The 27829-nt window shown below is 39.9% G+C and overlaps 1 protein-coding gene across 4 annotated transcripts in view; it reads right to left on the bottom strand.

Moving 5' to 3' along the window:
• The window catches only part of CTDSPL (CTD small phosphatase like), an 83215-nt gene that overhangs the window by 21117 nt on the left and 34269 nt on the right, over positions 1–27829 (bottom strand). For 3 of the 4 annotated variants that reach the window (XR_004588390.3, XM_034401655.3, XM_034401657.3), the window contains exons 2-6: positions 19386–19540; positions 16962–16994; positions 12137–12238; positions 6955–7011; positions 2713–2805 (exon numbers count right to left, since the gene is read on the bottom strand). Coding sequence is in view for 3 of the 4 variants with exons in the window: in XM_034401655.3 (XP_034257546.1) it covers positions 2713–2805; positions 6955–7011; positions 12137–12238; positions 16962–16994; positions 19386–19540 (440 nt within the window). In the remaining variant the exon portion in view is untranslated. The remainder of the gene's footprint in view (positions 1–2712; positions 2806–6954; positions 7012–12136; positions 12239–16961; positions 16995–19385; positions 19541–27829) is intronic. The other variant, XM_034401656.3, reaches the window with a different exon arrangement.

Here is a 27829-nt window from a genome sequence, read left to right as displayed (position 1 = left end):
CTTAAATGAGAAGCAAAACGTTTTTAAAGGAAAAAAAAAGAAACCAAGGCAGTCTAGTTGCTTTTTGAAAAAGCATCTTTGGGATTTGGTTCAAGTCTAATTCCAAAGACATCATCAAAAGGAACCAGCTTCGTCTAGATCAAAATCAAAATGGCATTTTGTCTGTGTGATATGAAGTACAATTGGAAAGTCTCATTTTTGGAAAGTGCAGGTAACCGTGACAAAAGTAGCAAGTATGCTTTAGAACAGTGATGGCTAACCTTTTTGCCATCGCGTGCCAGGAGCTGGGGGAGTGAGAGGGGGGAGGGTGTTGCACGTGTGCCCATACCCATAATTCTATGCACCCCGCCCCTGTGCGCACGACCCTCCCACCCCCAGCTCCGGGCATGTGATGGCGCGGTGGGCCCGTTTTTCTCTCTCCCCAGGCTTCAGAGCCTTCCTAGGAGTCTGGGGAGGGCGAAAACAGCCTCCCCACCCCCCAGAAGCCCTCCGGAGGCTGAAAACAGCCTGTTTGGCGACTTCTGGTGGGACCGGAAGGTCTGTTTTTTTGCTCTCCACAGGCCCCAGAACCTTTCTAGGATCTGGGGAGGGCGAAAACGGCCTTCCCCACATCCCCAGAGTCTCTCTAGAGGCCAAAAACAGCCCGTTTGCCAACTTCCAGTCCCACTGGAGCTGAGCTCGCGTGCCCATAGGTTCGCCATCACGGCTTTAGTGTTTAAATCAATTCTTCATGAAGGAACACAGTATATGAAGTTGTAAATTTCCTAAATATATTCTGCTATAAAAATAGTCCTTGATTTACAACAGTTTGTTTAGTGACTATGCAAAGTTACAATGGCACTGAAAAAAAGTGACTTATGACCATTTTGCACATTGTGGTATCCCCATGGTCCATGACCAAAATTCATATGCCGGACAACTGACATATATGGCTGTAGTGTCTGGGGTGTGTGTGTGTCATGTGATCCCTTTTGCAACCTTCTGACAAAAAATGTTAATGGGGAAGCCAGATTCACTTAACAGTCGTGTTACTAACTTAACAACCCGTGATTCTTCACTTAACAACTGTGGCAAGAAAAATGGAGCACTCTCTTAACAAATGTCTCACTTAGCATCAGAAAGTTTGGGCTCAATTGTGGTCGTAAATTGAGGACTACCTGTATTAGACTAGAAATTGAACAAACCAAGACTTAAACTATTGTAATTTTATAATAATCCTGTTTTAATTTGAAAACTGTGTATCTTGTAATTTTCTGCACTGCACAGAATTTCAGAGCACAGATTAGACAAAGTTCTAATTTCACTGCAATGCCAAAGTACGATGGTTTCAAACGGCACAGAAATTTTTCAATGAAAATGTGGAAGGCTAATGAACTTGTCTTGATTTTTTGTCTTCCTTCTCAAGCCTGCTGAATCTCCCTGGAAAAAGGAAGAATATTAAAGCTGCTTTAATGCTGAAGCTCGGGGTTTTGTTGCCACCTGAAATATTTGAACTCTGGATTCTCTGCCAGCACCACTCCTGGTGTGAACTAAATATCATATTTAGATGAAAAATTTGTAAAAAGGCCTCCTGCAAAGTTTCTTGCAGCTGCTCGGAAAGTTATCTCTGGATATATGCACAGCTGTTTTGCCTAGTTGGTGATCTGTTCTGTGTAGGCACAGCCTTGCTTGTAATGTTTTTTAAAAATCCAGAATAGGAATAATTTTGATGAAGCGTCCTTGTATGGAAGCCCCTCTTGTAAACAAGAGCCACTTGTCAACTTATTTGTGAGGATATTCTATTCCACTGGCTTAATGCACCTTCCTAATTTCTCCACTGCTATCCAAGTGTGTGCACAATAATGATTTTATCCTTTGCAAAAGCAGACAGAGCTTTTCTGCTATCACAGGTACAGACAACACTGGAAACACCACAAGACTAAAACATTTATGGTGGAAGTCACTAAAAGCACTACGACTTCTAATTCAAGGATACAACGAAGTATTGGTCCCCTTCCTTCCTGTTTAGGAACATCCCAAGTCCACAAAGACAGATAACGTCAGCAGAATTTGCATTATATATACATATATACATATATATATATAAAATTTGCTGTGTACGTTTTGACCTGCTTGAAGACTCTACTATTAATTGCCCATACATCGATCTAACAGTGCAGCAGATCTGCTTAATCTGTCCCAGTTTAAGGATAATACATTATGTAATAAGCTATTTTTCTCTCTAACACCCCCCCCCATACATACATAACCATGGTAACTAAAAAAAGCCTCCCATATTGGCATCAGGAGCAATCCAGGAAGGCTGAGTTATGAGACGAGCCCATATGTGATACGGTTACCATGGGAACACTTACCCACACATTAGCAGGCAAAAGTACACGTTGCCAGATAAAGAAAGCAGAAGGGAAAAAAAGGGGTGGGAAGGAGATGAAGATGAAGATAATTATTTTCTCCTTATTTGATATGCCAAAAAAAAAGAAAGAAAGAAAGAAAAAGGACCCCAACTTTCCTTCTAGGAGATTTGGGTAAAGGAAGAAAACTCAATTATTAATGTTCACCAAATGCCCGTTTCTTCAGAAATGCTGGACAGCTGACCCAGCTAAGCCAATGTAACAAAATTAACCAGGGTGAGTGTGTGTTGTGTCCAACTTTGGAATACCTGAAATGAGACAAGATTGTGAGAATAAGAGACGCACAGATTGCACAACTTACTTTTGCTAGGCTGGCTGTGAATAGCACACATTCAAAAAGGTCTCCCATTCTCTGAAGAAATTTGTCCACATGTGGCCGTTTTAACACATAAACCTGGAGGTAGAGAAAGAAGGCAGGCACTGAGATTCAAGAATGAGCAAACAGCTGAACTTCATGATCCTGGAGAATCAATTTATATTTTGATAAAAACAAGAAGTGAAGTGAAGTCTAGCTGGATCGTTACAAAGACCTAGCTAGTGCAGTTTTGTTCCTGTATAAATTGGTGAGGCAGTCCAGGAAAGACAGTATAAACTTAAAGGAATGCAATTTTAAAATTAAAGGATTGTTATCAGGTATATGTTACCTATGATACTAACTTAAGAACTTTTATTCGTCTGCAAAAAGAATGAATGGATTCAATGCTCTCTTTTTCCTCTACAAAAAGAGGAAGGATTCTGTTCTGTTCTGAAAATGAAAAGGGACTCCTATTTTATTTTGTTTAGTTTTCAAAATGGCAAAATCCCTGATTTGTGAATGGAATGGATTTTCATGGATTTTACTAGTAAAGCTGTTGGTAGGATTGTAGCTAAGATACTTAAGTAAATAATTATAGCTAATGCAATAAAACCTATCCATACTAACTCAAGAAATGTTGTTCCTGCCACATAATTATTGAACACAGAAATACAGCTAGTCCTCAACTTACAACCTTAACTGGGCTGAAAAGTTTTTGTTCCTAAGCAAGGCAGTTGGTTAGGTGACTTTTGCCCCATTTTATGACCTTTTTTTGCCACAATTGTCACGTGAATCCCTGCAGCTGTTAAAGTGAATCCTATGGCAATTTAGCAAATCCAGCTTCCTGCACTGACTTTGCTTGTTGGAAGCTGGTTGGGAAGTTTACAGATGATGATCACATGACCCTGGGACACTGCAACTGTCATAAACACATCCGTTGTGAAGTGTCTGAATTTTGATCATGTGACCATGGGGATGTTGCAGCAGTCATTAAGTAAGAAAAGGTCATAAGTCACATCTTTCCATGCTGGTGTAACTTCAAAGAGTCACTAAACGAATGGTTGCAAGCAGTGGTGCCATTCAGCCGGTTCTATCCAGTTCGGGTGAACCGGTAGTGGCGGCTACGAGAGGCTCCACCCACCCACCGGATCATTTTTGACGCTCTGTGGATGCCATTTGCAAACCGGTAGCGAAGGTAAATGAATACCAGCCCTGGTTGTAAGTCAAGGTCTACCTGTACTGACTCAAGGCAGAGGTAGAATAGAATAGAATAGAAATAGAAGAATAGAAATAGAAGAATAGAATAGAATAGAATAGAATAGAATAGAATGGAATGGAATGGAAGGGAAGGGAAGGGAAGGGAAGGGAAGAGAAGAAGAAAAGAGGAAGGGGAAGGGGAAGGGGAAGGGAAGAGAAGAAACGAGGAAAGGGAAGGGAAGAAGAAAAGAGAAGAAGAGAGGAAGGGGAAGGGAAGGGAAAGGAAGAGAAGAGAAGAAAAGAGAAGAAAAGAGGAAGGGAAGGGAAGGGAAGAGAAGAAAAGCGGAAGGGGAAGGGGAAGACAAGAGAAGAGAAGAGAAGAGAAGAGAAGAGAAGAGAAGAGAAGAGAAGAGAAGAGAAGAGAAAGGGAAGAGAAGAGAAGAGAAGAGAAGAGAAGAGAAGAGAAGAGAAGAGAAGAGAAGAGAAGGGGAAGGGAAAACAAGACAATATTGTTACTAAATTGTACAATAGAAGAGAGAGACAAACATTGTAAGTATTGTGTCAGCATGTAGTTTGGTTTTGTATGTGTTTAATTGACTTTTTTAACTGGAGGTAATCTACTCTTGAATTACGACATCTTTGGTTGCAGGCCGTCTTTTTAGAAATGTGCGAAGAAGACATGTGGACTTGGGACTTCCCAGCATCCTCTTTATCGTGTTGTGGCTACGTCCCGGTGCAAGTACTCAAGGATAGGCCATTGAGATTGTACACAGCCTATCCTGGATTACTTGAACCGGGTCGCAGCCCCTCCTGGAAAGGCACGCCAAGAAGGCTGTTCTTTAGAAAAAGAATAGATTAGATGCAAAACATCATCACCTACTAAAACCATGCGCAACTGTTCACAGTTTATCATAGTTTTACACACACTCTTAGCTATTTCTAAACGAGAAAAAAAGTTAAAACAGTTTGCAAGTACAGATAGTCCTCAATTTACAACAGTTCATTTAGCGACCATTCAAAGTTACAACTGCACTGAAAAAATTAATTTAGGACTGTTTTTCTCAGTTACGGCCTTTGCAGCATCCCCATTATCATGTGATCAAAATTTGGACGCTTGGCAACTGACTCATATTTATGACAGTTGCAGTGTCCAGGGATTACGTGATTGCCTTTTGTGACCTGACAAGCAAAGTCAATGGAGAAACCAGATTCACTTAACAAATGTGTTACTAAGTTAACAACTGCAGTGATTCACTTAACAACTATGGCGAGAAAGGTTGTAAAATGGGGCAAAACTCATTTAACAAATGTCTCACTTAACAACAGAAATTTTGGGCTCAATTTTGGTTGCAAGTTGAGGACTACTTTCCTTCATAAGTTGTTGCAGTCATTTGAGTAAACGTGACCTGGTCCGATTTTACGACAGTGGTTAAGCGAATTCAGATTCTCCAAAAGGTTTTTTTCTGGGTATATTTTGCTGGAAACAAAGAATCACATGATTGCAGGATGCTGCAACTGGTTGTAAATGCGAACCAGTTGCCAAGTGCCCAAATTGAGATCACATGACCATGGCAGTTATGAGACTGTGATCGTTTCAAGTGCAAAATCAGGTCATAAGTGAGTTATTTTGTGTGGCTGTTGGAACTTCAAACTGTCATTAAAGGTCATAAATTGAGGATTTTCTTTTTCACCACTTTTTCAATATTTTCTTTTTTTCACCATCTATATTAAATATAAGATAATACACATATGTATTTGCATGTTCAATTAAGTGCAACTCTCATTCAAGTGATGAAACTGTAGCAGTTTCTCCTGCTTAAGCAGGGGGCTGGACTAGAAGACCTCCAAGGTCCCTTCCAGCTCATTCATTCTATTCTGTTTCTCTTCTATAATGTAGTTTATTATCTTATATATACTCCTTGCTCCAAATTAGAATCTCAAAGCATTTTCAATCAGAAGGATGCTCTGTCCGAATACAATTTTTAATGGTAACTAAATATATTCAATGCATTGTCCTTGAGGAAGCTAATTTTTTCTTTTATTTCTCATAGAGTTAAAAAGACTAGTTTTAGATAGAATACTATGTGCTTGGTACTGAATTTTGATTTTTAAAAATCAAGATTCATCTTTGACCCTCTATTTAAAGACACCCATCATGGTTGTTGAAAAGAAGGGTTAAGAATTTTGGATTGTACCACCCAAAAATATTTAATGGAGCAAGAAGGAAAGGAGATTTTTGAACTGAACTGAAATCCATAATTGTCCTATACTTCAGAAGGCTGTCAGAAAGCCATACAGGAAGTCCTCAACTTACAATTACAACTGAGCCCAAAATTCATGTTACTTAAAAAAACGTTTGTGAAGGGAATTTTGCCCCATTTTACAACCTTTCTTGCCACAGTTGTTATGTGAATCACTGCACTTTTTAAGTTAGTAACACGGTTGTGAAGTGCACCATTGATTTTGGTTGCCAGAAGATCACAAAAAGGGATCACATGACCTTGGCACACTGCAACCATCACAAAAATGAACCAGTTACCAAAGTCTCCAAATGTTGACCATGTGACCATGGTTGTAAGTGCGAAAAATGGTAATAAATCATTTTTTTCAGTGTTGTTGTAACTTTGAATGGTCACTAAATGAACTGTTGTAAGTTGGAGACTACCTATATATAAATTCATCCTTTTTTGATGCATGTATCTGAAAAATTGGACTTTTAGCACGTAGAACTGACATCTGACCCTCCGGAAGTTATCATGGACAGCAGGTAAGTTATCTGGATAAGACTATCACAAGAAGACTAGGCAACAAAATATCCTTATGTGTTGAACCAATTATTGTTACCGTTTAAAGTAACACTTTTTACTATCTTATTGTCAGTTTGAACTGAAATAGCTTTCAAGTTGAAACTCTGCAGTCCCCCAATCTCACTAATTTTAATCTGTCCGTTAACTCCAAAACTTCATCTTTTGCCAAGCTAATCTGACCATGGTAGACAGGTGCAAAGCTATTTGCCACCTCCATCTAAAAAATGCAAATAGTACTTCTTACCTGATGTATAGTTCCATCAATTTCAACAGGAACGATGAAATCAGCATTACTAATTGGCTAGAAAAGTGAAAACAAAATGATCTTTAAAAAAAGAATCATTTGTAGTCTGCAGTGTGAAGAAACGTAACAAAATCACAACATAGCCCACCTGGCATTAATCTGCATCAACTGGCAGGAATAGGTTCTTTTACACTTACCAAAGAGATTGGGATTATCCTATTCATACATTGAAGAGAGGCATTCCAATGTTTTGCTAAGATGTATTTGTATAATACAGGAATTATACAGATTTCTACAATACAGACATAACAGTTGGCAACATAGGAGCCTGGATAGCTCAACAGACAGACCTCTGTAATTTAACACCAGCTGTCTGCAATTAAAGTAAGATCGAATCTCCCCAGGCTCAAGGTTGACTCAGCCTTCCATCCTTTCTAAGGTAGGTAAATTGAGGACCCAGTTTGTGGGGGCAATAAGCTGACTGTATAAATATACAAAAGTATTTAAGGCTATTGCTTAACGCACTGTAAGCCGCCCTGAGTCCCCCGAGAAGTGCGGCATATAAATCAAATATAAATCAAATATAAATAAAAAACATGTTTTTTTGAAAAAAAAACCCAACAAAGAAGGGTTATTAAAAGTTGGAGCAGACTGTACCTTCCTTCAAGCAAAAGAGAGATCCCCCCCCCGAATAAACTGAGAAAAGGCATATCCCACACCTGTCACACTCCCAACAGAATTAGTTACTAGGAAAAAAACCCAATTCTTTGCTATAGGACCATGATAGCAAACCTATGGTACGTGTGCCATAGGTGGCACGTGTAGCCATATCGGTGGGCACGCGAGCTCAGCTATGGCACGCATGTCAGCATGCCACTTGATTTTCGGGCCTTCTGGGCCCACCAGAAGTAGGGAAACAGTCCGCTTCCTTCCACCGGAGGCTCTTGAGGAGTGGTGGTGAAGGCCCGTTTTTCTCTCTCCCCAGGCTCCAGAGCCTTTCTAGGACAACTTCCGGTGGGAGCGGAGGCCAGTAAACAGGCCATTTCCAGCTTCCGGAGGGCCTCGGGGGGGGGGGGAATGGGAAAGGCCGGTTTCACCTTCCCCAAGCTCCTAGAAAGGCTCTGGAGCCCGGGGAGAGAGAAAAACGGGCCTACCGCGCCATCGTGTGCCAGGAGCGGGGGAGTGGGAGGGTCGCATGTGCAGGGCGCATAGAATTATGGGTGTGGGCATGCATGTGCGTGACCCCCCTCTCCCCCCTTCGCTCCTGGCACGCGATGGCAAAAAGGTTAGCCATGACTGCTATAGGAAATCCTGGCGTTAAGAGAAAGACTCCAGCCTCTAGTAGTTCAATGTGAGCTAATGGATCTCTTTGGGGTTAATGTCTTTAAAAAAAAAAAAAAAAATCTCCGCCAAGGACTCCTTTCCCTTTTCAAAAAGGGAATTCTGAGCAGGCAGCCCTCACTGGCAACATTACCAGGGAAAAAAAAAAAAAGCAGATTGCATCAGCTCTTCCTGGGACTTGTCCAGAGAAAAAGCAGCTGGCGGATAGGCAGCCTTTGACTGAATGTGTTCCTTTTCTCCAAGAGTACAAGGGTATTTTGGAAACAATCTCAAAAGATTTCCCCCCTGAATTTTAAAGGGGAATACAACCCTTTTCCCACAGGAGGATTTTTAACAACTCTGACATTCATCTGTTAAAAAAGATGGCGAGTCTAAAATGAAATTCCCAGGCTGGTACAAACAGTCCTTGACTTACGACCACAATTGAGCCCGGAGTTTCCGTAGCTAAGCGAAACAGCTGTAAAGTGAGTTTTGTCCCATTTTGCAATCTTTCTTGCCACAGTTGTTAAGTGAATCACTGCGGTTGCTAAGTTAGTAAAACGGTTGTTAAGTGAATCTGGCTTTCCCTCATTGACTTTGCTTGTAAGGTCGCAAAAGGGGATCACGTGACCCGGTGGACACTGCGACCGTCATACATAGGAACCAGTTGCCAAGCTTCTGAATTTTGATCACGTGACAATGGGAATGCCGCAATGGTCGTTAAGTGTGAAAACGGTCATAGGTCACTTTTTGTCAGTGCTGCTGTAACTTTGAACGGTCACTAAACGAACTGTTGTAAGTCAAGGACCACCTGTACTTACATACAACAAAATGCAGCAAGAATGGTTTGCAACACCTTTGAGAATACAACAGGAGAATGTCGTTTTCAAATTTTTCCTTAAGAACTTAGGAGACGGAAGAAAAGAGAAACCTAAAATGTTTCCTGCCCTCTTAATGGTTTTATCAACAGACATGTTGTTTCACTATCCAAAGTCTGAAGAAATCGCCTCTCTTATCTAGTTGTAGCCTGCCTTTATTGTGTTTACAAATAACTCAAGGTAGCAAACATATCCAACAACAATCCTTTGAGGTGGGCTGGGCTGAGAGAGAGAGATTGGCCCAAAGACACCCAGTAGGAGTTCATGGCTAAGGTGGGACTGGAACTCACCGTCTCCTATTGATTGGCCCAAAGTCACCCAACTAGCTTTCATACTTAAAGCGGGACCAGAACTCCCAATCTCCCATTTCTATCCTGGTGCCTTAACCACTGGACCAAAATATCTCTCAATGGAAGACCAGGCCGAAAAGCTGTTTCAGAACAGCCTTGCTTGGGGTTATGCACCAATCACCTCATGCACCTCATTTAACAATACTAACTGGGGTGGGAAACTATTTTATCAGTAGGACATACATGAAGCTGTGATGATACGCATTATCAAAGATTGCAGACATTCAGAAAATTTAAATGGGGGTGGTTGGAAAAGGGCATACTGCTTTTCACTGGCATATATGCCATAATATGCAACCTGATAGGATTTGCATTTATTTATTTATTTATTTATTTATTTATTTATTTATTTATTTATTTATTTATTTATTTATTTATTTATTTATTTATTTATTTATTTATTTATTTATTTAAAATTTGATTTATATGCTGCCCTTCTCCGGAGACTCAGGGCGGCGTACAATGCGTTAAGCAATAGCCTTCATTCTTTTGTATAAGTCAGCTTATTGCCCCCACAAACTGGTCCTCAATTTATCTACCTTAGAAAGGATGGAAGGCTGAGTCAACCTTGAGCCTTGGAGAGATTCGAACCAGCAGTAATTGCAGGCAGCTGTGTTAATAACAGGGTGCTTAGACCACTGTACTATCAAGGCTTAATATTTTGGCAACTTAATATCCTACAGATAGTCCTTTGACATCCATTTATTTAGTGTTCAAAGTTATAACAGCACTGAATGAGGGGGGACTTAACAAAATAACAAGAGTTGGAAGGGACCTTGGAGATCTTCTAGTCTAACCCCCTGCTCAGGCAGGAAACCCTATACCCGTGGTGGCAAACCTATGGAACACATGCCACAGGTGGCACATGGAGCCATATCTGTGGGCACGCAAGCGTTGCCCTAGCTTAACTCCAGTGCGCATGTGCGTGCCAGCCAACTGATTTTCGGGCCTTCCTGATCCACCAGAAGTCAGGAAACGGGCTGTTTCCAGCCTCCAGTGGGATGGGGAAGGCTGTTTTCGCCCTCCCCAGGCTCCTAGAAAGCCTCTGGAGCCTGGGGAGGGTGAAAAACGGGCCTACCGGGCCCGTGTGCCAAAAGCAGGGGGAGTGCAGGGGGGTTGCGCGCACATGCTTTGGGGGGGCGGGGTGCATTGAATTATGGGTGTGGGCACGCAGGTGCGCTCCCCCCGCTTTTGGCACGCGACGACAAAATGGTTAGCCATCACTGCCCTATACCATTCAGACAAGTGGCTGTCCAATTTCTTTTTGAAAGCCTCCAGTATTGGAGCAGCCACAACTTCTGGTGGCAGGTTGTTCCAGTGGTTAATTGTCCACATTGTTAGGAATGTTCTCCTTAGTTTCCAGGTTGCTTCTCTCCTTGATTAGTTTCCATCCATTATTCCTTCTTCTGGCCTTCAGGTGCTTTGGAGAATAGTTTGACTCCCTTCTTCTTCTCCCTCCCCTGAGATATTGGAAGACTGCTATCATGTCACCCCAGTCCTTCTTTTCATTAAACTACACACATTCAATTCCAGCAACTGTTCTTTGTATGTTTTAGCTTCCAGTCTACTAATCATTTCTGTTCATTTTCATTTTCATGAGGACAACCAGTCCAGTGGGGGGTTGCTACTGGTTCGCCCCGGATCGTGTGAACCGGTAGCGGCGGTGGCAGGAGGCTCCCCCAACCCACCCGGATGCTTCTGCGCATAAGCTTCTGTACATGCACAGAAGTGTCAGCTGCGGGTCCGTGAGCGAATCGGTAGCAACGGGTTTTGAAACCCGCCCCTCAACCAGTCCTCATAGTTGTGGCCACTGCAGTTCCCCTGAGGTCATACAGTATGATCACAATTCAGATGCTTAGCAACTGATTTGGAATTATGACAATGCTATGTCGTGCAGTCATGTGACTGCCATTTGCAATCTTCACTGCCGGCTTCTAACAAGCAAAATCAAAGGGGGAAGGAAGTTGCAATTGGCCCTTGATTATGTGATGATATAACCCTGTGTGATTTGCCTAATGAAACTGCTACATTTTGCGGCTACGTCGCTTAGTGACAGAATTCCTCATCCCAATTACCGCTGATAAGCGAGAACTACATGAATTTAAATTAACCCCCTGTAATAAACTTATTTTGTTACTTATTTAAACTCTTGTTTCCACTGTTGGTGAATCGGATACATAAATTATATTATACTGTTACAAAGAAATTAATTCAAGATGAGTATTTTTTCAATAAGAATTGTAACTGGCAGTAGCTAAATTGTTTTAGGAAAGAAGGAAATAAGTACATGTAATGTTTTATACAGTGTGAAGTACTACACCCAAATATTCCACTTAATCAAAGCTGTTTCTGCTGCCCTCCTTGGAAATTAACACGTGCACACATATTGCTTGGATTCTTAATTAACGTTTCTTTCATTTGATTAAGAGAAAGCAACATGTTTTGAGGCGGTCTTATGGATATTTATATACATGGCTATATAAACCACTAACTATCATGGCCATTCATGAGCAAGGTTACCATGACAGCAAAGACATTCTAAGATTTAGAAAGGACATCGGAAAAAGAAGATATGCCTGTTCTCTTTCATGTATTTATCAGAAGGTTATAAGAAATAATGAACAGCATACATACCTTAAAGGAACTATGCACTAATGTTTCATCAAGATCAATGACCACGCATTTCTTCCCGTAATCAGATATTGTCATTTCTGGCAAGAGGTATTTAGCTGGTGGCTAAACAGAGGGGGGAAAAAAAGAGCACCTTCAAAATGTTAGGAATTTCCAAGATAAACCTAACGATTGGGGAAAACTAATATAGTCATAATTAAATTATTTATGCCTTGCTGGACAAATACCTGGAACCACATTTTCTTTTGCATGGATTATAAAGGATTTCAATGATATAGGTAGTCCTTGATTTACAACAGTTCATTTAGTGACTGTTTGAAGTTACAACAGCACTGAAAAAAAGTGACTTATGACCGTTTTTCACACTTAATGGCCATTGCAGCATCCCCATAATCATGTGAACAAAATTCAGATGCTTGGCACCTGACTCGTATTTATGACGGTTGCAGTGTCCTGGTGTGTGTGTGTGTGTGTGTGTGTGTGTGTGTCACATGATCACCTTTCTTACAATATGGAACCCAGATTCACCTAACAACTATGTGACTAACTTAACAACTGCAGTGATTCACTTAGCAATAGGAAGATCATAAAATGGGGCAAAATTCACTTAATAACTAACTCAGAAATCTGGAGCTCAGTTGTGGTCATAAGTCAGGGACTGCCTGCATTCCCCCAAATTAGCATTTCTGTCTACTATGAAAGATCCCTGGAATAAACAGAGGGAGAGATCTGAAATGGAAGAGCAAAATCTTTCCACAATAGTCTCAAGATAAGGCATTCTTTTAAAATCTAGCAGACTTGTATTGTAAATAATTAAAATACTAAAACAGAAGTTCATGATGGTTTTTCCCCCTCACAATTTGACTGAATTGGCAATCCTGTGTGTGTGTGTGTCATTTGAGAGAGCAATATCAGTAATTGACAAAATGGCTTCCGTGTGGTTATGGCCAATCACAAAACAATAATTTTACAGGCAAGAGATCCAAGCAGGTTCAGAGATCAAGGCACTTGATTAATAAATTCAGTGCAAAGCAAAAGTGAGGTCTGAACCAAGACAGATGTCACAAATTTTCCCTCATGTGAGAGCCAGTTAACAAAAATACAGACTGACAAATGTCAGGAAAACACAGTAATGTAGCAGCCACTCACGGACTGCCTGTACCACAATTGAGCACCAAAATTTATGTTATTAAATGAGAAATTTGTTAAGTCAATTTTGCCCCATTTGTTAAGTGAATCACTGTGGTTGTTGAATAAGTGACACGGTTGTTAAGTGAATAGGGTTTCCACACTGACTTTGCTTGTCAGAAAGTCTCAAAAGGGGATGACATGACTCCAGGACACTGCAACCGTCATAAATGTGAGTCAGTTGTCAAGCATCCGAATGTAAATTATGTGACCATGGGGATGCTGCAACGGGCATAAGCATGAAAAATGGTTATGTCACTTTTTTTTGGTACCGTTGTAACTTCAAACGTCACTAAACGAACTGTTGTAAGTAGAAGACTATCTGTATATTCTGCTCAACATACTGTATGTTCAAGAAAACCAAAACAAAAAATAAAAGAACAAAATACACAGAACATAAAACAAAAAAAGAATTTTACTTTAGTAATGTATGTCCTGGCCTGCTTCCTTATTTTAAGACTGGACTGGGAAAACCCACAATTCTTGTTTTTTTAAGAATCCTTCTGGCTCAAATGAAGCAATCTTATGAACCCAGATGGTTCTGGATATTGAACCCACCAGATTCCCAGAAAGAAAATATTTTTAAGTGAGGAGGAGGGGCCATCAAGAGATCATACTATGCACACACATTTGGAACTCCCCTAAATTGAAATCATATAGGTTGGTAATATTAGCCATACAGGGTATAACAGAGACTCTCATTAAATTATTTGTTTCTTTAAAAAACATGGTCACGTCTGATTTTGACAAGGAGACCAATATCATAGATTGTGACTACATTGTTTTATTTTGTTTTTCACATACAGACTAGGGAGTAGTCCTTGACTTATGGCCGGTTGCTTAGCAACCATTCAAAGTTCTGACTGACCTACCTTGGGGGGTTACTTATGACCCGGTTTCAAAATTCTGACAGTTGCCCGCATGGTCATGTGACAGCACTTACAGCTGCTTGCAGCATCCTGTAGTCACATAACCGTGTTTTATGACAGTTTTGTTAAAAACCAGCATTTATTTCTGGTTTTCAGCAAAACGTCCCCCCTAGAGAACCAATGATTCATTTAGAACTGAGGATTTGCCTAACCACCACAAAAAAGGTCATTAAAATCATAACATAACCTGTTTTACGACCATCCCAAGTTATGACTGTGAAAGCCAGGCTCTACTGCAGTCACAACTCGAGGATTACCTGTAATTACAGTATCTATAGGATCTATTAATTATAGTCCTAGGCTGCATTAACAGAGGGATAGAATCAAGATTGAAATGTTAATACTGCTTCATAATGCTTTGGCAAGACCACCCTTGGAATACTGCACCCAATTTATAAAAAAGATGTTGAGACTCTGGAAAAGAATGCAGAGAAGAGCAACAAAGATGTTTGGGGGCTGGAGGCTAAAACGTATGAAGAAGAGTTTCAGGAATTGGGTATGTCTAGTCTTAATGAAAAGAAGGACCAACCAACGGTGACATAATAGCAATCTTCCAATATTTGAGGAACTGCCACATAGAACTTATTCTCCAAAGCACCTGAAGGCAGGACAAGAAGCAATGGGTGGAAACCAATCAAGGAGAGAAGTCACCTAGAACTAAAAAGAAATTTCCTAACAGTCAGAACAATTAATCAGTGGAACAACTTGCCTCCAGAAGTTATAAATACTCCAACACTGGAAGTTTTTAAGAAGAGACTGGACAAACATTGTCTGAAATGGTATAGGGTTTCCTGCCTGAGCACGGGGTTGAACTAGAAGACCTCCAAGGAGCATTCCAACTCTATTGTTCTGTTATTTGTAGCCTTGTAGACTACCAATAAACTGGCACTGCAGACTTCTCTGAGCAATATTTTTATTCCTGTTTTCGTGCCTCAACATTGTCAGTCCCTAAACATTGCTGGGTATAACAGGCTTCTTTGTCCTGTAAAAACCCTTTGACTTTTAAACAGAGTATACAAAAACAGGAACATGCCAATGAGGTCAGTTGATCAAATGAGAAATATAAACAGAGACACAGACACAAAATCACACTAAGTATTATTACCGCTTTATAAATTCCACACCTGGAATACTGCATCCAGTTTTGGTCACCATACTACAAAAAAGATGTTGAGACTTTGGAAAACGTGCAAAGAGGAGCAACTAAGATGATTAAGGGCCTGGAGACTAAAAGTTGCAGGAACTGAGTTTGGCCAGTCTAGAGAAAAGAAGGACTAGGGGTGACATGATAGCAGTCTTCCAGTATTTGAGGGGCTGCCACAAAGAAGACGGGGTCAAGTTCTTTTCCAAAGCACCAGAAGGCAAGAGAAGAAACAATGGATGGAAGCTAATCAAGGAAAGAATAATCTAGAACTAAGGAGAAATTTCCTGACAGTGAGAACAATTAATCACTTGAATGATTTGCCTTCAGAAGTTGTGAGTGCTTCAACATCGGAAGACTTTAAGAAGAGACCGAACAGCCACTTTTCTCAAATGGTATAACGATTCTTGCCTTGAGCAGGGGGTTGGACTAGAAGACCTCCAATGTCCCTTCCAGTTCTATTCTGATTGACTGATATACTGATCACTTTCTTAACCTTCCTTTGGCTTTCTCATGATTTTGCAAGAGGGTTACTTACTTCTACTCTGGGGTGACCATTTTTGTATGGGGAATGAAATCCATGAAAACGTAAATTGCTGCATTACACATCATGGAATTAAAATGATATGTAAGTTAAAAGACACAGAGAGCTTGTGTATGATGTAATGATTAAGAGCCTGGTTTGATCCTGGTATGATCCAAATTCTAATCCACTTTAACCCCATCTGTGATTATGGGCCACCCACTCTCTCTCAGTCTAACCTATTTTGCAAGGTTGCGGTGGGGGAGAAAAAAAATAGATTTTTTTTGTATGCCACTTCGAACTCCTGAGGCAAATCTGATGAATAAGTATCCCCTTAATAAACGTAGGTGCAGACTCCATATTCCTCTTATTACAATTATGTACAGGTAGTCCTCGACATACGACCACAATTGAGCCCCAAATTTCTGTTTTTAAGTGAGACATTTGTTAGGTGAGTTTCGCCCCATTTTACAACCTTTCTTGCCACAGTTGCTATGTGAATCAGTGCAGTTGTTCAGTTAGTAACACAGTTGTGAAGTGACTCTGGCTTCCCTGTTGACTTTGCTTGTCAGAAGGTTGCAAAAGGAGATCACATGATCCTGGGACACTGCAACTGTCATAAATATGAGCCAGTTGTCAAGCATCTGAATTGACGCCTAAAAATGACAGGAATGAGTGGGAATGAAAACCCTAACTTTTTAAACATGTTCCAATGATTAAAAGGAAAAAAAGAAAGTACACTTTCCTACTCCACTTTCTTTTTTGTGGGGTGTTGAACTGATGATAAAAATGGTTGTTTCACAAAAATCTACCATGAACTCAAGTATTGCCAGCTCGTGAAAGTGAATCAACAAATAGTGGAATATATGCTTTCTGTGGGTTGTGGTTACTAAGATATGGTTTTGTGAGGTGCCCAACTCTATCGTAGTTCCACATTTCTAAGATCTTGTCAGAAGGCAACACGCACACACACAAATACAGACCATCTGAACCCAAATCAAGAACATTAAAAGAAACTGAACATAAAAAGAATAAAAAAATACATACACTTGGAATGGGAATGACCTGCATCTGGTCACCCTGGGGGGAAAAAAATCGTTGTAAGAGTGTAATATTTCAAAACAGTAGAACATAAAATAAACCGACATGTCAGATTTAATAAATAAAGACGTTCCAACTCAAACTCGAAAAAGAATTTAAGAAATTGGTTAAATTAAGAAAAGTAAATACTGTGTCAACAAAAATTATCAAGGAACTGTTACTAGAAATTTTGATATTTTCAACAGATATTACAAAAAGGGGCACAAAGCTTTTTTTTCAGCCTTGATGTGATGGTATTGCCATGCTGGACAATTTTGCTCTGCTGCTTATTCAATATAAATATTGTTCTGGTATGATATCATTACCAGAACAATATTTATCTATAAATTATTATTGTAATTAGCAATGAAATTCTAAGCTTTCCTTAGGTTCAGTACTAAGCTTAAATTTTTATTTTATTTATTTATTAATTTATCCAATTTATTGGCCGCCCATCTTATCACAATAGGACTTGGATCCAGTTATAGTCATACTTAAGAGAACATCCACTGCAGCCAATCCTTGTATTTCAAATCAATAGATTTTACTTGCATGATTTAATACATTAATACAATAATATATTATTAAATTCAGGGAGAACCAATTACGTATTTCAAAGTGAAGTGATGACTGCTTATTTTAATAGCCAGATAGAGATAGGTTAAAAATATAGTGATTATCTTTATGTACCATCGAATCAATCTACCTCATGGTAGTTTACAATGGAAATAAAACCAAGAATACAATAAAATCAATTTCCATTTAAAATTAATAAAGCAATAAAGCAATCTCAGCAGGATAATAAAATAATAACTTTAATATACATGGCAGCAAATTATACTGTAACTCTTAGCCATCTTCTGGAAGGAGGCTAACAGAAGTGACGACTAGGTTTTTGGGGGTATGTTGTTCCACAGGATGAGGTACATGAGAGAGATATGGGTCATTTTGGGGAGGGGGGGGGACACTGTTATCTTCAATGGGGAACACTAAACATCTTCATCTGAGATAAGGGTCAGTTCTACTTGGAGAAAGCAATCCAGAAGGTACCTAGCACTCACAATACAAGTGTAATAAAACTGGAACAGCTCTTACCCACTGGCATGTGGGAAGCTGTGTTTTGCACCAACTGCAAATTTCTACATAGTTTTCAAGGGCAGCCCTGTGCTACAGTAGTCTAACCTAGTAGTGAGGAAGGAATGACTTAGGACTTCCTGCTGCAGATAGGATCATAGCTAGCATACCCAAAGATGCTTTTTCAAAAGGCAACAGGACTTTACTTTCCCTTGAAGACATTTCACTTCTCATCCAAGAAGCTTGTTCAGTTCTGAATGAATGAATGGTAGAGGATGAAAGGATTTATATTCCTTGCAGTCTTCTAGTCAACATTAGTACTCTTTCTGAGAGTCATTGAGGTCACTTTCGTTCTCCACCATTCAATCAGAACTGAAGAAGCTTCTTGGATGAGAAGCAAAATGTCTTCAAGGAAAAACAAAGAAAGTCCAGTTGCCTCTTGAAAAAGCACCTTTGGGACAACTGTGGCCTGAATGACTGAGAATCTCCATTGACATATAGCTAGCATACATGCCCTAACAATGACATCTATGGCAAATACAGTAAATTCTCAAGCTGTGGATTTGATCCTTCAGAGAAATTGCTACCATAAGAAGAGTCAGAACTGGAATAGCGAGAAAACCAGATGACAAGATGATTTCTCTCGGAGGTTTCATGGAAATATTAAAAAAGTAGGAATGATGGAACTATGGACCACACAAAGGGGCATCCATAGGGCAGATCTTCCACCCACCACCACCCCCGGTACAGTCCAAGTGGTGAAACCACTGTAAAAATGCATCTCCAGAATTGAGAAAGATACCATGATGGTATCAAACACCGATAGGAGAGGAAGTGGCACCATTGAGGGGCTTACAATTTCATTCAGAAAATGGCAAAGGTCATCCAATAGAGTTACCAGTGGCGTTTTCATTCCATGCCAAGCTTAAAACTCAATGGAAAAGTGTCTTCTGCTTCCCCCAGAGAACTGTCATTGAAGTTGAAATGAAATTCCAGGCTGCATTAGTAGAGGGATAGAATCAAGTTCCACCATCTTGTCAACAATAAAGAGGAGGTTTGGGATGGCGTGGTGTCTTACGTAACTTTCCAGGGAAAGCGTTTTCAGAGGATACACTATACCAATGCTTTGACCGTTTTTCAGATTTATTTAAGGCCATTAAGAGGAAAAGAATTAAGTCTTGTTTCCAGTGATTCTCAATAGGGGTTCGGTACCTTATCTGATATGAACTAGGTGGCAATTTATAACTGCGGATTTACTCATATAAGGCTGCACCTTCCCACCCAAAATTCACCCTATTAAAAAAAAAAAAACCTTACCTTTTGAAGCCCGCCATTTTCTTCCACCAATGGAGGAAGGACACTGGTGCTGTTAGGAGATGGCGTCTCAACATTGTAGTCACGAAAGCAGCAGAATAAAGTGCTGAAGATGCTTCTGCTCCTCTGCTTTTTCAAACTGAGATTACATTGGGACACTGTAAAGAAATGAAATATTGCGTTGTAAATGGATTTTTTTAAAAAAATGCCTGTTGTTTCACACAGAACACAGGTAGGTAACTCTAATGTTATAGTATTGACTTTTTTTTTTTAAAAAAAAATCCTCCATTATTTCTAGCAAATTACTATACAAGTAGTCCTCAACTTACGACTGGTTGCTTAGAGACCGTTCAAAGTTCTAACGGACATTCCCAAAAGTACTTATGATCCAATTCAAAGTTCCAACATGGTTTCACATAGTCACTTGGCCACATTTTGGGTGCTCAACAACTGGCCCATGTTTACGGCCGTTTGCAGTGTCACGTGATCGTGATTTATATTTTTGTCAAAAACCAGCATTTACTTCTCTTGGATCCTCCTAACGACCATGGTATTCGCTTAACCACCCCTGCAAAAAATGGTATCAAAACCTGGTCATGTGGGCGACCCACATTATGACTATCATGACTTACGACCGTAATAAGCAGGCTCCATTACAGTCATAAATGGGGGACTTAGCTGTGTTTTAGTCTGAAAACAGATCTTCTGTAAATTTGATGTCTCTATTTGTAAGCAAGTGAATTATTTCCAGTTTATGATGTTGAATATTTCCAGAGAATGAATGAAATGGTATGCCAGAGTGTTACATGTAATGGAATTTGTTAATCCATATTGTTTTTATTGCAGCAAACAACTGCACAGATCACATCCATATTTTACGCTAAGGTATAAAGGATTCATCAGGCTATGTCCACAGAAATAAGAACCATCTGCTCCTACAGCAAACGATATAACAATGTTTTATTTAGATCCATTTGGACAAGGCCTTTGAGAAAGCACTAGTAAAAACATGAAAGGTAGCTGTTAAAAACAAAAACAAATTCGCTAGCAAACACATTTTGAGGTTTGTCGGAAATGTGTGATCAAAAGGTCTTTTCAGGACAATGGGAAAAAAACTAATATATTGCAGTAAGAATCTAAGTAATAGTTGTAATTAGTCTGTGATCCAAAAAGAGAGCATTATGACCTGAGTTTCCTCAAACATATGCATTCTCTGCCCCAGTTTTCCCATGGCAAATGATTTCTGTAGAGGAATATGAAAAACATATATGAAGGAGGCATTTCCATCGCCACTAGGAGACCACTTAAACACAAGCCAGGAGTGTGCGGCAGCAGCCAAAAAAGCTAATCCAGTCCTTGGTTGTATAAACAGAAGCATAGAATCAAAATCATGTGAAGTATTAGTACCGCTTTATAAAGCCTTACTAAGGCCACACCTGGAATACTGCATGCAGTTTTGGTCACCACGTTACAAAAAAAGATGTTGAGACTTTGGAAGAAATGCAAAGAAAAACTAAGATGATTAAAGGCCTGGAGACAAAAACATATGAAGAACAGTTGCAGGAACTGAGTATGGCCGGTCTAGAGAAAAGAAAGACTAGGGGGGTGACATAATAGCAGTATTCCAATATTTGAGGAGCTGCCACAAAGAAGAGGCGGTCAACTTATTTTCCAAAGCACCAGAAGGCCAGATAAGAAACAATGGATGGAAATTAATCAAGGAGAGAAGCAACCTGGAACGAAAGAGAAACTTTCTAACAGGGAGAACAACTAACCAGCCGAACAGCTTGCCTTTAGAAGTTATTGGTGCTTCATCACTTGAGGTTTTTAAGAAGAGACTGTCTGAAATGGTATAAGGGCTCCTACTTGAGCAGGGGGTTGGACTACAAGACCTTGAAAGTCCCTTCCAGCTCTATTCTGATTGATTGACCACATTTTGAATTCAACTACCCCATTTGCAACATTACAGCTGACTTCCGAATTCAGAGCATGTAAAGGAGCATCCTGCAGGACTGGAAGTAAGGTCATTGTTTTGCAAACCATTTTGCAATACAAGTAGTCCTCGACTTATGACCATTTATATAGCGATTGTTCAAAATTACGATGGTGCTAAAAAAAGTTACTTATAACCACTGTCACGACAGTTACGACATTCATGCAATTATGTGATCAAAATTCAGGCAACTTGCATGTATTAATGGCAGTTGCGGTGTCCCGGGGTCATGTGATCATCATTTACAACCTTCCCAGGGATCTTCCAACAAGCAAAGACAACTGGGTAATCCAAATTTGCTTAATGATGGCATGATTCATTTAACCACTGCTGCAGCAAAAAACAAACAAACCGTAAAATCAGGCACAATTCTCTTGACGACTGCAATGGTTAGTACTGTAACTGAATCCAAAGGTGCTTTTCTGAAAGGCAACTGGACTTTCTGGTTTTTCTTTGAAGGTGTTTCGCTTCTCATCCAAGAAGCTTCTTCAGCTCTCCATAGACATTTACTGAAACTGAAGTTCTGGTCCCCAATGATGGTCAGAAATGAAGGCCTGTCTGCATTTCCTTACACTGTATGAATGTAGGGCCAAACACATTGGGGGGGGGAGGCTTCCTGCTGCCACTTGTGTGAATTTAACCTTTATTTTCTCACTCTTAAATTGAACCACTGAATAATCTGGATCAGACATGAAAATGGGGAGTTATACACCTCCTTCACAGACCTACAAAACTGCTTAGCCTCAACCTGGCATTTCATTGCAATTTGAATATTGTGTGATGTAGGTTTTTGTGTCTGGTGGAGCAATGCTGCTCCTGAAAAACACTATTTTTAAAGTGTTTTTTAAATTCGAGAATACTGAATATCATTGTCTTGCATAGAGCATATTTTCCTCTCCACTATTTTTGAACTCAAGCTAGGTAGCTTAGTGACTAAAACACTAAGCTGGTTGATCAGAAAGGTCGGCAGTTCGAATCATCTAGTGTGAGCATTAGATGACTTCCAAGGTCCCTTCCAACTCTTGTTACTGTTAAACCTGTTAAACTCTCTTGGCTTCTCCAGAAGTTTTTCAATTGCAAACTTCTACAAAGAGGCTGCAATAATTAAAAAAAAAAAAGTTTCAGCCATGTTTCAGTTCAAAATGAAGAAGCAAGTAAGTGAACAAAAGAGGCCTGATAAAAGATTTGGAGTCAAATTTAAGTGCTTTTTGTTCACCTTTGTCTTTTATAAAACCACCACCTGGACAGCTTCTCTAATAATAAAGTAAGGCATTAACTACAAATATTTCGAGGTTAAAACTTGCAAAGAAGTTGAGCTTATGTAGTTTGTTCTGCTTGAAAAGAACTTCATGTTGTATTGCAATAAAAGAATAGGTTTGTCTGTAAAACAATATCTTGCAGTCCAAGCTATTGAACTGTGATTGTAAAATAAGGAATGTTTCCCATTGCTTCAATAGGATGAGAATAATACAAATTTCTGCAAGTCTTTGGCTGAATAATTCCTAAGAAAAATGGAAGCACTCATGTGAACATCTCATTAAAGTCCATGTCAGGACTTTTGTTATCATTAAACAGAAGTGTTAAGTGTTTTTTTTTTCTGTAGTTAAATATTTAAGATCCTCTCAGAATGTCAGCCAAGGGTTTGTCTTTCACCTAAAATCACCAATTGTTGTTGGCTTTACTGGTACTTAAATTAGGGTTGTGATTTAAAGTAATTCATTCTCTTCTACGCTACGAATTGCCAACTACAGGGAATCCTCAAGTTACAACTATTCATTAAGTGACCATTTGAAGTTACAATAGCACTGAAAAAGAGGATTTATAGCACTAGCACTTAGACTTATATACTGCTTCATAGCACTCTATAAGGTTTACAGAGTCAGCCTATTCCCTCCAACAATCTGGGTCCTCATTTACTGAACTCAGAAAGACGGAAGGCTGAGTCAACCTTGAGCCCATCATGATCGAACTCCAGACAGTGGGCAAAGTCAGCCTGCAATACTGCATTCTAATCACTGCGCCACCACAATCTATGACCGTTTTTCACACTTATCACCACTGCAGCATGGTTGATCAAAATTTGGACACTCGGGACAGCACTGAAAAAAGTGACATGACCACTTTTCACAGTTACGATACCTGCAGTATCCCCACAATCATGTGATCAAAATTCAGAATGCTTGGCCACTGGTTCATAGCTATAACGCTTGTAACGCTGGGGTCATGTAATCCCCATTTGTGATCTTCTAGCAAGCAAAGTCAATGGAGAAGCCAGATTCACTTAATGTTCACATATTACTAACTTAACAATTGCAGTGATTCACTTAACAGCTGTGGCAAAGGTTGTAAAATGGGGCAAAATTCACTTAGTAACAGGTATTTGGGACTCAAATGTCATGTCACTGTATAGAAATAGTGGCAAGTAACTTGATGAGCTAGATCTAACCAATATACTTTTCCCACCCTTTTATTTCCTTGCTCTTATTACTTGTGGAAATATGGCTGGGAATAACAAAAATGTTTTTCTTCTAAGACAAAAAAAAAAGATGCAGATTTATTAAACTGATTCATGGGAAACAACTACCTATTGTATTTTTTTTCTTGAAATGGTAACTTTGTAAGAAGTTTGATAACTTGTAAAGGCAAACACTATTCAGTTGTCCCGTTTCAATTAATACAGCTTCAGGACTGCACCACTATAGTGAGAGAATATGGATAATTTAAAGCAGCCTTCGAATGAACTGGATTATAGTTACCATCAGCAGCAGATATATTTTTATTATGGAAAATGATGAGAGGTATACTCTTAACAGGTTTGGATGACACTAACATACAAAGGTCTCATTCACTAAGGCAGTGTTGTCCAACCTTGGCAACTTTTAAGACCCTGTGGACTTCAACTCCCAGAATTTGCCATCTAGCCATGCTGGCCGAGGAATTCTGGAAGCAGAAGTCCACAAGTCTTGAAGTTGCCAAGGGTAGATACCCCTGCACTAAGGCTTAACAAAAAGGTTACTAACCACAGGTAGTCTTTTTGTGGCCATTCGTTCGGAGGCTATTCAAAGTTACAGCGGTGCTGAATGGACTTATGAACATTCATGGCCACGGCAGTGACCCTGCGGTCATGTGATAAAAATTCAGGAACTTAGTAGCCTGTCCATGACAAAACCACAAAGGGGCACTTTATCTGCCTCACTCATCTTTCTCTTCCCTCATTTATACATTTTGACACACACATACATCCCGCCACTTCCTGTCCTAACGGATCTTTGCTATTTGGTCAGCAGCCTCGCAAAGGACCAGGGTGGACATGCCACATCAACAGCAGGAACAAAGTGGTGACAGAGATCAGCCGCGGCAGTGGACTGCAGACTGGTGAGGGCGACTATGCCTGGGACTGTATTGTGTTATCTGTGGCTTTGTGCTATGCTGCTGAGCCAGCTCCACAGCCATGGCACGCAAGTAAGCCACTGGGCCACCGCGTGGCAAGCAGCCATTCTGCAATGGTTTCAAAGCTTCCTCGAAAGCTAAACCGAGTTAGCTTTAGACCACAGTCTATTGCAGCATGGATAGCTCTCTGAAGCTGGTCTAACGCTACCTTGATTTAGTTTTCAAGCGAGGTTTGAAACCCTTTCTTTTTCCTATGGTTCTTGCAAACAGCTGACCTAGATACTTTTCACTCTTCTTTGCGTTAGAGCAGATGGTTTAAAAATATTCCTTCTATTATTGTTGCCCGTTTTGAGCGGAGAAGCAGAAAAGACTCATTTAAATTACACAAATACCGGTATATCGTGTCATAAAACGATGTGTGAAGGTTCAGAGAAGAAAATATAAAAGACAATGCAGGGTTTCTATGCCAGGGGATACATGGTGATGGGGTTCCGCTGTTAAGGCATTCCTGTAAGTCGACAAGGAAAAGACAGTGTAATAAATCATAGGTGAGCAACACACAATCCCAGGGGGAACAAGTAAGGCTTGACCTCATTTCATGCAGTGCTCAGACTAATTTCACCAGGGCTCCAAGAATAAGAAGTTCAGACTCTAATAAGGAACATCCTTCAGCCTGCTGCACAGGAAAGCAATTAGGAAGGAAGGAAGGAAGGAAGGAAGGAAGGAAGGAAGGAAGGAAGGGCACCAACTAGAAATGAATATTTTTTTATTTCTAATTAGCCTTTATTTTTTTTTATAAATAAGTGGCAAATGTATCCAACACACACCTTCCTCCTCCTATTTTCCCCACAACCACCCTGTGAAGTGGGTTGGGCTGAAAGAGAGGGACTCGTCCTAGGTCACCCAGCTGCAGCGGCTTTCATAGCTAAGGCAGAACTTGAACTCATGGTCTCTTGTGTTCTAGCCTGGTGCCTTAACCGCTAGACCAAACTGTTTTTGGCTTGGTCTCAACCAATGAGTGCTTCATAGCCTACCTATCATACCTGAGAATATTGATTTCACTAGAAAAATGGTTGATGGTTTGTAAAATGAATGAGTTACGACCAGAATGTGTAGGCTGCATTATGGTCATAACCTGAGGAATACCTGTAAGACAAAGCTCGTTTCAGTCAAGTCTAAATCAGAGAGGATCTGCTCTGGGGATTTTTGGATCTACTCTGAGCTTAGATACAGGTAGTCCTCAACCTACAACCACAATTGAGCCCCAAATTTCTGTTGCTAATCAAGACAGTTGTTTCGTTTTATGACCTGTCTTGCCACAGTTGTTAAGTGAATCATAGCAGTTGTTAAGTTAGCAACACGGCTGTTAACTGAATATGGCTTCCTGCTTATCAGGTCACCAAAAACTATCACATGACACTGGGACATTGCAATTTTCATAAATATGAGCCAGTTGCCAAGGGCCCGAATATTTATCTTGTGACAATGAGGGTGCTGCAACTGTTAAAGAGTGAAAACTGGTCAGGAAGTCACTTTTTTTCAGTGTCACTTTAAATTCGGTCTCTAAAGGAATAATCTGTACTACCTTGAGCATAGTGTCATTAAGTCTACCATGTTCCTCCAGAATGGAATTTCTTTTGGAAGGGAAAGTTGGACTTCCTTTTCTGGAAGTCTACATTTGAAAGAAGCCGTAAATAGAAAAGACTGCTGTAGGACGGAGAGTTTGGTTTTGCCAGATTCTCAAAAGGACATTTAAAAAGTAAGTTCATGTAGTGACAATCACAAGGCTGAAGAAGGCCGCATTCAGCCTAACAGACTTTCAAGCCTGGGAAATACAAGTCAACAGAACAGAATAACAGAATTGGGACTCTGGAGGTTTCTCCAACCCCCTGCTCAAGCAGGAAATCTTATACCATGTCAGACAAGTGGCTGTCCAGGCTCTGCTTAAAAGCTTCTGATAATGGAGCATTCACAACTTCTGAAGGAAAGCTGTTCCACTAGTTAATTGTTCTCACTGTTAGGAAGTTTCTCCTTATTTCTAGGCTTGTTCTCTCCTTGATTAATTTCCATCCGTTGCTCCGTTGTTTGGAGAATAGGTCAACTCCCTCCTCTTTGTAGGAGCTCTTCAAATATTGGAAGACTGCTATCATGTCACCCCCTAGTCCTTCTTTTCATTAGACTTTTCAATACCCAATTCCTGCAACTGTTCTTCGTGTGTTTTAGTCTCCAGGCCCTTAACCATCTTAGTTGCTCTTCTCTGCACTCTTTTTTAGAGCCTCAATGTCTTTTTTATAATGTGGTGACCAACATCAGACAGGACAGCGTCAAATGCCATCTATTGATCAGACAACTTCTGTAATTGAAAATGCTAAAAATACAAGATAAGAAATTTGTGAAGCCAGATTTCTTTTGCCTTTGGTACTGAACAAGAGACAAGCAAAATCAATTCAAAAAATCAGAACATTTGTACAATGTAAAGGACTAGGCTTTGTAAATGCCACAGATTATATTAAGTATCTACAGTCTTATATTCCTAAAAAATATTTCTAAATATGTGGAATGAAGTATGTTAAATGTTTCAGAGAACAGAGTTAATAATAAATGGAATAAAAACCCATTAAATTAGCAGGGTAAAATGAATGCCATTAAAATGAATATTGCCCCAGAATTAATTTATGTATTAAGAGGGTTTGTTTTTTTTAAATTAGATTTATATGCCGCCCTTCTCTGGAGACTCAGGGTGGCTTACAATGCGTTAAGCAATAGCCTTCATACTTTTGTATATTTATACAAAGTCAGCTTATTGCCCCCACAAACTGGGTCCTCAATTTACCTACCTTAGAAAGGATGGAAGGCTGAGTCAACCTTGAGCCTGGGGAGATTCGAACTTGCAATAATTGCAGACAGCTGAATGTTAATAACAGGCTTTTAGTCTGTTGAGCTATCCAGGCTCCTTCCAATATTAATGTCAAATGAACATTTTCTTTGGGTGGGTAAGTTATGGAGGAAACTTTATATGGGAAAATAGGATCTCATTATTTAGAGGAAGGTTTACATAGGGTTT

Source organism: Pantherophis guttatus, chromosome 4, assembly GCF_059756535.1.
Source record: "Pantherophis guttatus breed Tessera chromosome 4, ASM5975653v1, whole genome shotgun sequence".
NCBI lineage: Eukaryota > Metazoa > Chordata > Lepidosauria > Squamata > Colubridae > Pantherophis > Pantherophis guttatus.
This window is presented reverse-complemented; position numbering and strand designations above follow the sequence as displayed.